The 12,259-nt window shown below is 39.9% G+C and overlaps 1 protein-coding gene across 1 annotated transcript in view; it reads left to right on the top strand.

The window, feature by feature from the left end:
- UVRAG (UV radiation resistance associated) overlaps nt 1-12,259 on the top strand; it is a 101,139-nt gene that overhangs the window by 66,734 nt on the left and 22,146 nt on the right. The window contains exon 13 of the mRNA XM_063393720.1: nt 3,821-3,899. Within this exon, the coding sequence (XP_063249790.1) occupies nt 3,821-3,899 (79 nt within the window). The remainder of the gene's footprint in view (nt 1-3,820; nt 3,900-12,259) is intronic.

The following is a 12,259-nucleotide window of genomic DNA, read 5'->3' as shown; positions in this document are numbered from 1 at the left end:
AGGTGGGTGAGGATGAGAGAGGTAAGGTTAGGGCAGATGAACTGTCATCTCTATTCTCTGCAAAAGTGAAGTTATTCAGAGATGATTAAAAGATCTGCTTCTATTATTTTGCTGTGATGGTTTTGGTTTTGTTGTTTTTTGGGTTTGTTTTTTTGGGGGGGGACATCTATGAGAAATTACAATCAAAACCTCTTGTTGTGGGCCTGGGAGTGCTTGGGTCTTAAACATAATAGTGATGGTTCACTAGGGGAGAAACTGTTCAGTCATTGTGGCATCACCATAGAAAAACACAAGTTTTGTCCAAAGTGACATGCCGTGGAAAGGGATATGAGCTATGTGCCTAAAAATGTCCTGTGGTCTATAGATATGCATTATTATAGATATGCATGGATTGTAGATATGCACTGTGATGCAGCTGGGTAACACTGGTCATCTGACTTGTATCCCAGTGAATCCTATAAAACAGAACATGACTCAAAAAAATTAGTGAAAATTTAGGGTTTGTCACAGTCCTATAGGATTAAATAAGCAAAACGTGACTCCCAAAACAAATGTAAGCTTTTAAGATCAAGAATCTTCTTGATGTTATCTTGGCTCTTCAAAGCACATATTGACCATCTGGTTCAAATCAGTCTGGTGTGCAGTTTGGATCACTCTTATCCAGAGTTCTCCACCTTCTGAATTCAGAGTGGGGCTTGTTTAATTTCAGCATCTTTGGCACAATTCTCATAGATCCTAAAGCCACCTTTATGCATGCCTGCTGGATGATTATTCCCTTAATCACTCCTAGTTCTTGTGCTTTTCTCCAGTACAGGCTCTTACCATTGCTGATATGTCTTGAAAGCAGTGGAAACACCAGGTACAGAAACAGCTCCAAAGGGGGTAAACCTGTTACAAGTTACTAAACATGGTGGATTTTTTCTTGCATCAGGTTAATGTTCTCTAAACCAGGATCTTCTTTACAAGTCACTATTAACACTACTATTGCTGTATTGCCTGTCTCTTTATATACAGAAATAGATCATCTACTATAAATTCAGGTTATGTTAGCATTGTATTTTAAGAACTCTACATGCTATTGAAATGTGCTGTAGCTGTATGTAAATGACAACCTATTTTTACAAAGGCACATATTGACTCTCACTGAGCAGAAGCTGTTTTGTTCATAATTCCTGACTGTTCACATGGCAGATGCATGGTTTCCTGGAGTGTGTGAGTACTACTCTGAGGAGGACCAGAGCTCAGCTTCTGAGCTCTGTTCTGGATTGAGAACAAATTTCTAACACTTGATAACTTCTCTCAGATAATATTTTCTGTTGATTATAGAAGGGGTACCTGTAGCTTGTGTTTTTTGATTCTTTTCACTAAACATATTACACCCCTCGGAATTTTTTATCTCAGAATAAGTATCTGTGTTCTGCTTTAAAGGAGCTTATTTTTTTCCCAAAATGTATCAGCAAGAATGGAAAGAAGAAAGGTGCACTTTGCAGTAGAATAGGTAGGCAGATGCCATTTTGAATTTTATTATGCATTTTGTGATTATAAAAACACAAAAATAATGTTTTTCAGAAGTATTTAGTGTAACTAAATCCTTACACAGCAGACTCAGCTTTTTGCAGCATGCCAAAGGGAGAGGTTAAGCTTACAGTCAGTGCTTTTCTGTGGAGCAGGCAAGAAGAATTTCACACAGGGAGGCAGCAGTTCAAGTTGGGTTCAATTATACTCACTGAAGCACTATATAAAATGTTTGGGTTCCTCTCCCTTTAGTTTATTGCTTGTGACCAGGCTTAATGGGCAAGCAAGATAAAACACAGAGAGGCATAAAACTTAGTAATATTTTTCTCTTGAGTCATAAATGTGTATATGCAGAGACATCGATGGACAGTTTTCAAGACATTCGTTTAAGTGATTGTGTTGTAAAAGCTGACTTGAGGATGTACGTGGTTTAAAGCCTTTCAACATCAATTAGTGGAAGTTAGAGGATAAAAATGTGAATATTGGCAAAGAAGCAGGATCAACATGATAAGCAGAAAAGCCTGATTTTCCCTTTTAAAAGAATCTTTGTGTGGGAGAGGTCAGTGAGCACCATAAGCCAGTTTTTACCCCCTTTCTATACTGCATAGATCAAAGAGCTCTGTGTCTAATAATAGAATACATGATTCCCATTACCAGTGACTTCATGAAATGCTACCTTCTAGGGAAACATGGTTTGTGTTCCTAATGGTGCTTTTATTGTAAAAAAATGGGTTTGTTTTAGACTGTTAATTGTAAACTTATCCTTTAAATCTAACCCTTGCTCTGTCTGGGTAGTGTAATTGGAGATACTGAAATGAATTCCTCTTGCTTCGTATTTAACACTTAGAATAATGTGTTATGGAATTTCTGCAGCATGTATTCATTTGAAGAAGTTTCATTTTCTTGCATGGGGTACTAGTTTGGTTTATAGCTCTATTAAGCAAGGTGAGCTAGATAGATACTATTCCCAGAGGTTTTTATGTTTCGTGACTTAGTTGCCTAGCAAGTTTGAAAGTAGAGTAAAACCTGAAGCTGACATCTCAATATTTGATCTGCTGTGATCGTGACCTGTTAACCTTTAGCTTTAATGGTGCTATATAATTCCTAAAATTACAAATGTACTCTACTGTGGGGCTTATGGATGATAAAATTCACTTTGCCTAATCACCTCTCCAGAATGTGTGTTGTTTCTAGTAGATATTTATCTCCTGTATTTGTTACCTTATATTTGAGAGACACTTTGGTTTCTACTGTAGTGTGGAGTTTATGTGGATAATTAATTCAGCATCTTGATTAGGAGCTGCAGGACGGGGTTCCTGAAAAGGCAAAAACTTGATTCATGCTGTAGTTCCAATAAAAGAAATTTTAATTTGTACTAAGATTGATGAATTGACCATGATGACCTCTGGTGCTGAGGAGGAGTCAAAAGACAATCCTTAGAAGTACAGTGTACAAAACAGCTGTTAAAGCTGTTTGAGAACTGCTTCACTTAAGCAGATATTCTTTAAGTAGATGTATAAAATTATACTCTTTAATGCAGACACTGTCAAGGAGTTTCAATATTTAAGGGACTAATGTTTTAGTTCTCTTGTCTCATGCAGCAGTGCCATGCTATGTTGTTATAGGCTATTTGCTACATCTGGGCATTTAAAATGGTGAGCAATATTTATTATGTAGGAAAAATAAAGATCAGTAGTAAAATGTTTGCAAGGGATATAGTGACCTATGATGCTGTGACTCTCAAGCCTTTGGTGTGTGCGTGAGGTTGTTGAAAGTCATCACTTTTATTCTGAGTGTTATTCTGGTAAGTGAGCCTGCAGATTTCTTCTCTGTATAAAGGGCTTTGTGCTCGGTCAGTCACAGGATTATGATCAGAAGAGAGCACCTTTTTTAAAATATTATTTCTGTTTGGAAATGAGCTAACAAGTGTGATTGGCTGAATGCAGAGGGATAACATGGGATGTGGAATTGTGCTGTGTGCTTCTGAAATTACACTTTGATTGGTGAGAGGGATGTTGCAGCTCTGGGAGAATCATAAAGTGTCTTTTAAAAACCTGAAATACTTTAAAAGATGGAATTCCATAGTTGAGTTTTGGCATCAGTTTTTAAATGCTGATTGAATGGAGTTGCAGAGGGTTCGTAAATAACATCCTATGGAGGGGTTCCTGGGAAAAATCAGCAAGGGGAGCTTTTTAAATCTTTACCTTCTCAGAAAAGGAATCTGGGGATTTTGAAGTTTACATAAGCATCTGAATTATTTCATCTTAAATACTTTCTACTCCCCCCCCTTTTTTTTTCCCATCAGATTTCCTTTATATGCAAAAGGAGGGGAGAAGCTTCAGTTTGAATATGGAGTTTATCTTCTCAACAAAAATATAGCACAGGTTGGTACACTTTGAGATATTATTATTATTATTATTATTATTATTATTATTATTATTATTATTATTATTATTATTATTATTATTATTATCTCTGCTTGGTGTCACTGTGATGTGAGTGTGCACATGCTGTCTTTTCGTGCTGGTCTCTGTGGTGAAAACCTGTGAACTAAGAGAAATGTCCTTGAAAACATGATTTTCACTTCACCTTACAGCCTTCTGCTTGAGATTTTCTCCTGTGATGCTTAGAGAAGGACTTGCCAGATAATAATGAATTTTCTCCTTTTCAAACAGTACATTCTATGAGTCTATAGACTTAACACTGTTTTGAAAACTTATAAGAAAATATAGTACGTGGAAAATAAGAAGTATTGCAAATGTGTAACTTTTACTTAAAAAGTCCTCTAGTCAACCTTACTCCCTTGTTTTTAACGTATTTTAAAAATCCATCCTTTGCTCTGAAAAATGCAAGAGACTTTGCAAACTTGTAGTTGAGATGGCAGCAATACCTGCAGCTAACACATTTGGTATGGAATTCAGAGAATGTTCAGAAAGCTGGTCTGAAAAAGGTCTGGCTGTGGTCCTTGGGCAGGGTCAGCTGCTCCTCTGCCATCCCTGGTGATGTTCTGTGCAGAAAAGCACGTGAAATAAGTACTGCTTAATTCCAATGCTTGACTGTCTTGGCCACTAAAAATATCTAATTTCTGACATTGAATCCAAACCTCTCTTGCCTCTGTTTATATATTATAATAATCTGTTCCATTTAAGTCTCTTCCTCCTTGCAAACTTTTATGCATTGAAAAATCACATTTTCAACACTTCTCTTGTCTCAAATTCTCCATCTGAATCCATTTTTCCTGAAATGCAATCTCAAAGTTGGATACAGTGATACTACTGTCACTTTAAAAACATTGAGTAGGATGGGAGAAATGCTTCCCAAGTCTTGTCCTTTTATTCCCAGTTTGTTGGGTTCTAATAGGTTTGTACTCTTAAAAGCTTAGCAGAGTAAATAAACCTCATGATTGTGTGCAACGAACAGCCCCAGGTATCTTCTGCACAGCAATGAAACAGTCCATTCTGAATTTGTGCAGGTGACTTGTTTAATTCACATTTTACATGCTGTAACTTGAATGTATTCTTAAAGATGAACTTTTTTGTTCTTAATTTTATTTCTGCTTTGGTGACGTGTCACAATCAGATGGACGGTAGTGATGGTTTGTTTTGAATTCAAAGTGCAAAAAGAGACAAAGAGAACTTAGTTCAAGTAAAATCAGTGTATCTTTATTGACACCCACAATATGCAATAGAGGAGAAGAAAGAGAGAGAGAGAGAAAAGAGGAAAGGGGCGTCATAGCTACCGACAGCAGACGCGAGTCCTCATGACGCGGAGCCAATAGACCTTTGCAGTCCTCATGGCACACCAATAGATCCGTCTTCGCCGTCAGGGAGGCCTCAAAGGCTCTCTTTTTTGGGGTGCTATTACAGTCTGTTTTTGAGGTAAGAGGCAACAGGCCAGTGAGTGGGGGGAGATCTCGTGAGTGTTGCAGAATGAAGGAGCGGGGCAGGCTGGACTTGGTCAGCATGATCAGCTCGGTGCAAACACGGCCCAGATACCGTGACAGTCCATTGTTTCTGCACGGGTTTCTGAGGGGCCCCTCTTGGTCCAGTCAGTGCACCTGCAGGGAGAAACCTGGATCCCACCTCGGTCAGGCCAGAACTTCTGTGTTGTGGTTTAGGGTTCTTGGGGTCTCAGCCTCTGACAATCGTGAGACAGGTGAGGGATCTTCAGACCGACTTTTAAGTGGCGTAACACCAGAGGTTGACAACTCAGTCTCAGCTTTATGCTGGCTACATCTGAGCCTGTGCCCTATCCAGATTACTTAATTAAAATATCGGATAGAACTGGGGTTCTGTTATTCCAGGTGGAATCCCATTTTGCCAGCATTTCAGTTGTAGCCATGAACCATTCTTTATTACATCGAAAGAGTACTTTCTCTGTATTCACTCATACGTCATCAATATCCCATTTCCCCAGCATGCTTGTGAGCATATTATACCAGAAAATGCCAAGAGATTTAAATTCCAACAGAAATATGACATTTCTGTTTCTAACCTGTTTGAAATTACATTAGTCTTACAGTTTTATTCTTGAAAATCTGATCTTTTTGTGCTTAGTTTCTACTAGTCTTGTTTGTTTTCCAGTTTTCTCTTCCATCACTTTTTTGCCATTCCTTACCCCAAACTGAAGATAAGCTTCTGAGTCTTTCTGTGTTTTTGTTTTTTAAGCTTAGATTGCATTTACCATTTTCCATACTTGCCCATGCTTAGTGTATTTTGGACAATAACCTCTGAAATTACTTAAAGGCTAAAGTATCTTAAGACAAAGTTAATCAAGTCCTGCTGATCTTGGGAATTCACTTAGCTAGGCTGTTAATGTATCTTAGACTTGTACCTTCTTGTTGGTGGTATTAGTAATGGCAGTCAGCTGCTCACAATTGACCACCAGAGGAAAGATTTGTGAGAAAAAGAGATTAGTCTTTCCCTCAAATGCTTTGATAGATCTCTCTCCTCATTCCTATCAAATCAATGCTTTCCTTAATCTCTGCTTCCTAGTTCATTCTGCTTACACTAGTTTATTCTGTAACTTGTGTGTCGTGATGCTGCTTGCTCTTTGCCTTTCAGCCTTTCCTGGTTTTTACCTTATTCTGGAGTTTGCCATTCAGTTATGTGGTGCAAGGATGAAGCTCCATTGTTTTTTCCATCAAAATGGTGAATTCTTCATCAAGCCTAGGGTGGTTGTCTTTCCTGTTCATGTAGTTTGGGTTATTTAACACTTGTGCCTGTAGTATTTTTTGTAGGAACCACTTTACTTGTTTTCCTGTTTATCTCTTTGACTTGTCACCTCTGAGTTGTTACCACTCTTGGACCTACTGAAACCTGTCATTCGGATTTTCTTGTCCTGTTTCTGAACGACTCTGGGTGCTTGAACACACGATCACTCACCCATGTTGCCTTCCAGTTCCTTGCAGCTGATTTCCAAAGTCACTGGCGTGTGTTTAAACTTATAAAAGTAAATGAAGACTTTAAGTATTTGTTGGTATAAAAAGAGTTTCCTGCTCTACTTGGGGTCATTGGTGCTGGTGCAAGCTAGTCAGTGGCCAAACTTCAAAGTGGTTAGTACAACACTAGTGGTTCACATATTAATGCCTGAGATTGTATGCTGTTGGATATAAAAACATAATAAAAGTAAATCAGAACTTCTGGCGATGCTTCTACTACTTATTTAATCATGAAAGTGTTACTGATGTCCACATAAACTGTTGTAGTCACCTTTGTTTTGATGCTCTTGGTCAAATATTGCTGCTTTTTATAGTTCTGCCAAGGGGAAATTCCATTGTGAAAGCAGAGCAGGTAGATGATGTGCAGAAATGCATCACAAAACCTCTGTGCTCTGGGGCTGACTTGACCTAAAAGCCTAAGATTGTCTGAATCCTTTGTGTGTTCCTTGGGATGCTGAAACTGTCGTGTTTACATAGCTTTTCACAGACATTAGGGCTGCTTTCAGAGAAGTATCCAGATATGCTTAGTTCTTGTGAATGTGTGAAAAATTAGGTTTGGATGGAGAATGAACAGCTGCCTCTCTCTTATCTCCAGACCATCACCCAAAGGTGTTTGCCTTAATTCAGAGAACAAGTCCTCTTTGTCAGAAATAAATGTAAATCAGTTGCTTAATTCCCTCTGTGTGCTGTGGGAAGGTACCTGGGAAGAATAGTGGGGACTTCACTGGAGCATGAAAACAAGAGCCTGGGTCTCTGTCACCTCACTTGAATCATTCATGCCAGTTTTGAACACTGTCACAAAGAGCCCAGAAAAAAAAACTCTGTCAACTTAAAGAACCATCTTGAAATTATTTGTATAAGCTTCCCTGGTTTCACAGATTTTTATGGGTTTTTTTTTTCCTTTTACAATTACCTGGAATTCTGGCAGCAAGGAGAGATGTGAGTGTGGAAGAAGTGAGATGGGGTTGATATTAAATAAAATTACTGACATAAAAACTCTTCTAGAGATAAAGTGGTACTGTTTTGTAAAACAGCAGGATAATAACACTGGAAACCACATCTTGCACTCAGGAGAATTCAGCTGGAATTAGTAGCAGCTTAGTGCTGGCTTGGTAGAGTATTTTTTGGAGAAACTTGCTTTGCTGTTACATTCCAAAGTTGAAACAATGTGTGTTAATTCTGAGAGTTCATAATAACTTCCATCTGTATGCAAGCACAAATTGTTTCAATACCCATATTTTCTGTTTGTGAAATTGAATCCCTCGCAAAGTTCACAGAGGAGCTCTTTGAGTTGGATAACATTATCTAAGGCCGTAAATTACCAGTTAAAATTTCAGATGTTTGACTCTCACTAGCATAGAAATGGGGGGATTTCAAAGAGAAATTAAGTCACGTCTAATAATACCTACCAAAAAAATTCACTATCATTATCAAAGGTGAAATACAATAGAGTTGCTAAAAATGGGAGTGAATTGCACAGCTCTCCAAAGCATTAGACAGTGGGAAAGCATTCAGCAAGTACTAGCCCCATAAACTCTGTAGTTCCTAAGTTAGGGATGTGTGTGGAGTATCTGAGGAAGCTGAGGCTTCAGTAAGAGAAAGAAGTGAACTCTCATCCTGGTATTCACAGTTGAGTAATTGAGATTACACCATGAAAATCTCTTGTTATGGTGCATGAATATTAGAAAATCCCTGAAGCGTGGTGAGGTATTTTGTGGGTGATAAGTGACCACAGAACAGGGTCAAAATGGCATGTCTCGGAGTTGTCTTTGTTCTGAACATACAGTGTGGGTGGTGCCCAGTTCTGCTGGGGCACAGACATGGACCTTGTGGAACTGAGCTCTCACAAGTGCTTGAGCAGTGGTGTTGCTGCTCTAGGTTTTTTATCTCAATTATTTAATTAATATTTTTTTAACTTTGAAGTAAGAGGTTTTGAGAGTGCAGTGGCTTTGAATTTTGAGTCGCAGCCTGTAGAAAGAAAGCCTCTTTATTGCTGCTTTACTGGGTGCTTTGCTGTCTCTTTCTTTCATTCCCAGAGCCTTAATTACTTTGGCCTGACTTCAGTGTAGGTTCTTCATTACGTATGATGAGGTGATCCTTATTTAGTGACCATCCTCCTTGAGGTGAGTGAGTCCCTTGTGAGCACACACAGTGTTACTGTGGGAGAACAACTCACCCAAAATTGTATACCCAGAAAGATGAGGGTGGTGAGGCCCTGGCACAGGTTGCTCAGAGAAATTGTGACTGCCCCATCCCTGGAGGTGTCCAAGACCAGGTTGGACAGGGCTTGGAGCAACCTGGTCTAGTGGAAGGTGTCCTTGCCCGTGGCAGGGGGTTGGAATGAGATGGGCTTGAAGGTCCCTTCCCAACAATTCTGTGATTCTATATTGAATGATTTTTGTCCTGTATTGCTCATTATGTCTAATGCATGCATTTATGATGTGTAGCCATTGAGGAGAGCATGTCCATCTTGTTCATCAAAGTTCCACTTTCTTTAGGTGTTTAAGAGGTTGTCTCCTGCATGATACTTGACAGGCATTATTCCTTGTCCAGTTCCAAGATTGCTTGTAGAGGACATAATTTCAATAGAGCTGTAAAGATGGTTTCTTTAGGTACCACTAAGAACGGAATTTACTGCAGCTATTTTCTTGTATGGGGCAGTCAAGTTATTTACACTCTAAGTGTCAAATGATTTGCTATTTCAGTCAGCCACTGAAGGACATCAAATTAATTTGCTTCTTGATCTTCTGGATTTCTTGTTCTAAGTCTTATCTCAGCTTTACCACAGAACCAGAGGGCAGCTGTATGACTGTTGTGAGACCCTTTTTATTCTTTTGCTGTGACCTTGGCCACTATCTCCATCTGGCTTTATTAGACATGGCCTCAGGAATGGTGGTGTTCTGTCCTTGTCTAAATTACTGGCTCTTGAAAAGTAGACTTGCAAAACCAGATGTCAAATAATTTAAACCATTTTACATCTCTTTGTTTTCCTACAGTCAACCCAAGGAGTGAATGTGTTTAGTCTTACCTCAGTTCATAGAATCATACAAACATTTGGGTTGAAAGGTAACTTGAAGACCATCTTGTTCCCTAGACCAACACCTTCCCTACACCAACCCTAGGCCAAGTTGCTCCAAGCCCTTTCCAACCTGGCCTTGAACACTTCCAGGCATGGGGCAGCCCCTGTTTCTCTGGGCAACCTGTGCTAGGGCCTTGCCACCTTCTGAGTAAAAAATTGCTTTCTGGTATCTAATCTAAATCTGCCCTCTTTTGGTTTAAATCTCTTCCCCTTTTCCTATCCCTGTCTGCCCGTGTAAAAAGTTCATCACTAGTGTTTGTTAGCAGGGTCTCTGCATATGGTGTCAGACAGAGCATCACCTTCTGGGCATCCCTGCCAGGTTTAGTGAAACCTGTGGAATTTGTTACACTGTATGAGCTAAGGTTATTTTTTCGTCTGTTCAGCCTGAATGCCACACTCAGGATCGTTTCACAGGGAAGGCTTATTTTCTTATCCTCATTTGTTTTGTCAGACTGCTATTGAATTGTGTTAGACTGATATTCCTATTTGCATTGGCATGACTTTCTCAGCCCTGCCAAAGAGTAGTTCTGCTTTCACCTGACAGTCATTAGCAACACATGAACTTTGCTATTTGATATGAAAAAAAAATAAATCACTCTCTTGTCAGCTCTCCCAAGTTCTTTTTCTCATCAACAGCGTACAGATCCAGGGAGGTAACCAATGTCTAGCCCTCGTCTTGTGTGCCCACGGCCACTGTGTCCACATGGTGGCAGGTGGTGTTTACGTGCTTTGTGTAATCTGCTTCAGAAGCTGAGCAGCCAGTGCTGCTTTCCTGAGAATGCTGCTTTGTGGGTGAATTGCTTGTCTAACGCACAAAATAAGTAATATTCACAGAACCATAGAAGAAAAGCAAAATACTTTTCATATAGTAGGTGTAGTTAAAGTACAGTCTTCCTAATACCTACATAGAATTAAAGTTGAATGTTATATACTAGTGCCATATGTAAGAGACTGAACTGAAACTCAGCTTTTGAACATGAAATGAGGTAAGAGGTTCAGTTTCTGGCTCTGTTAGACTATCAAACATGAGAAAAAAATCAGCTCTGTACCAGAAACTAATAAACTTTTCCATGGGAAGTTGAACAGCAGAAATGTTAGGCCTAGAAATTTGTTTTGGCAATAAACACTAAGGAGCAGAAATGTCTTTAAGAGTTCTTTGGGTAGTGGTGCATATGCAGTGTATGGCTCTTTGAGTGTAAGATACTGTGACTTGCACACTACATCTTTTATGAGGCCTCTAAACTAAGATCATAAAACATACAGTTTAGAAAGAATGCACCGTCTGAATCCAAGGCCAATTCAGCTACGTACAGAAAGGTGTTCTTGAAAGAGCACAGGTTGAACCAGAGTCTAGTCCTTGTCTTGTGAAGTGCCAAGCTTTCATTTTAATGTTAAGAGGAAGGGACTGCACCTGAAAAACCACAAAGCACCTTCTCCAGCTGTGTAGAGCCAAAAGCTCCTAGGAGAGGTTTCATTCCTGAAACTTTCCTAGGGTAACAGTGAGCTTATACTTAACCTGATCATTTAGAATTGGGGAATTTATATACATTTTTTGCAAACTTTTTGGGAAAGGCTTTCTTTTTTTCCTTTCCTATCGCCCATGCTAAGACAAAATAGGTTGAAATGAGACTGGATTAGCTGTAACTCAAGTCCCAGCTGTCATTCAGCTGAAAGCCTGCCTATCCTTGTTCATAGGCAAAGGCCCATATTAGCTTGCTCTATGAAGGAGCAGATCTTGGCTGTTCAACCCATACAGACCCAGCACCTGCAGCCTAAGCACAGGCAGTGCTGGAGGCTCCCACAGCTGTGGTGGGATGATCAGTGTGGTTGGGTGACAAGGGATGAAGTGCTTCTCATGTATGGACTGACTGGGAGAGCTTGGGTTTTTCAGCCTGGAGAAGAGGTGGCTTTAGGAAGACCTCAGAGCCCCTTCCAGTGCTGAAGGGGCTCCAAGACAGCTGAAGAGCAGAGCCTGGAGCAACAGGACAAGGGAAAATGGCTTCCCACTGCCAGAGGGCAGGGTTAGATGGGCTATTGGACAGAAATTCTTCCTGTGAGGGTTGTGAGGCCCTGGCACAGGTTTCCCAGGGAAGCTGTGGCAGCCCCACCCCTGGAAGTGTTCAAGGCCAGGCTGAACAGGTCTTGGAGCAGTCTGGTCTAGTGGAATGTATCCAGGCCCATGGCAGGGGGGTTAGAACAGGATGAGCTTAAAAGTCCTTTCTAAC

This window comes from Prinia subflava, chromosome 3, assembly GCF_021018805.1.
Source record: "Prinia subflava isolate CZ2003 ecotype Zambia chromosome 3, Cam_Psub_1.2, whole genome shotgun sequence".
Lineage (NCBI taxonomy): Eukaryota > Metazoa > Chordata > Aves > Passeriformes > Cisticolidae > Prinia > Prinia subflava.
The sequence above is the reverse complement of the archived record's forward strand: the minus strand, read 5'-3'. Positions and strand labels throughout refer to the sequence as shown.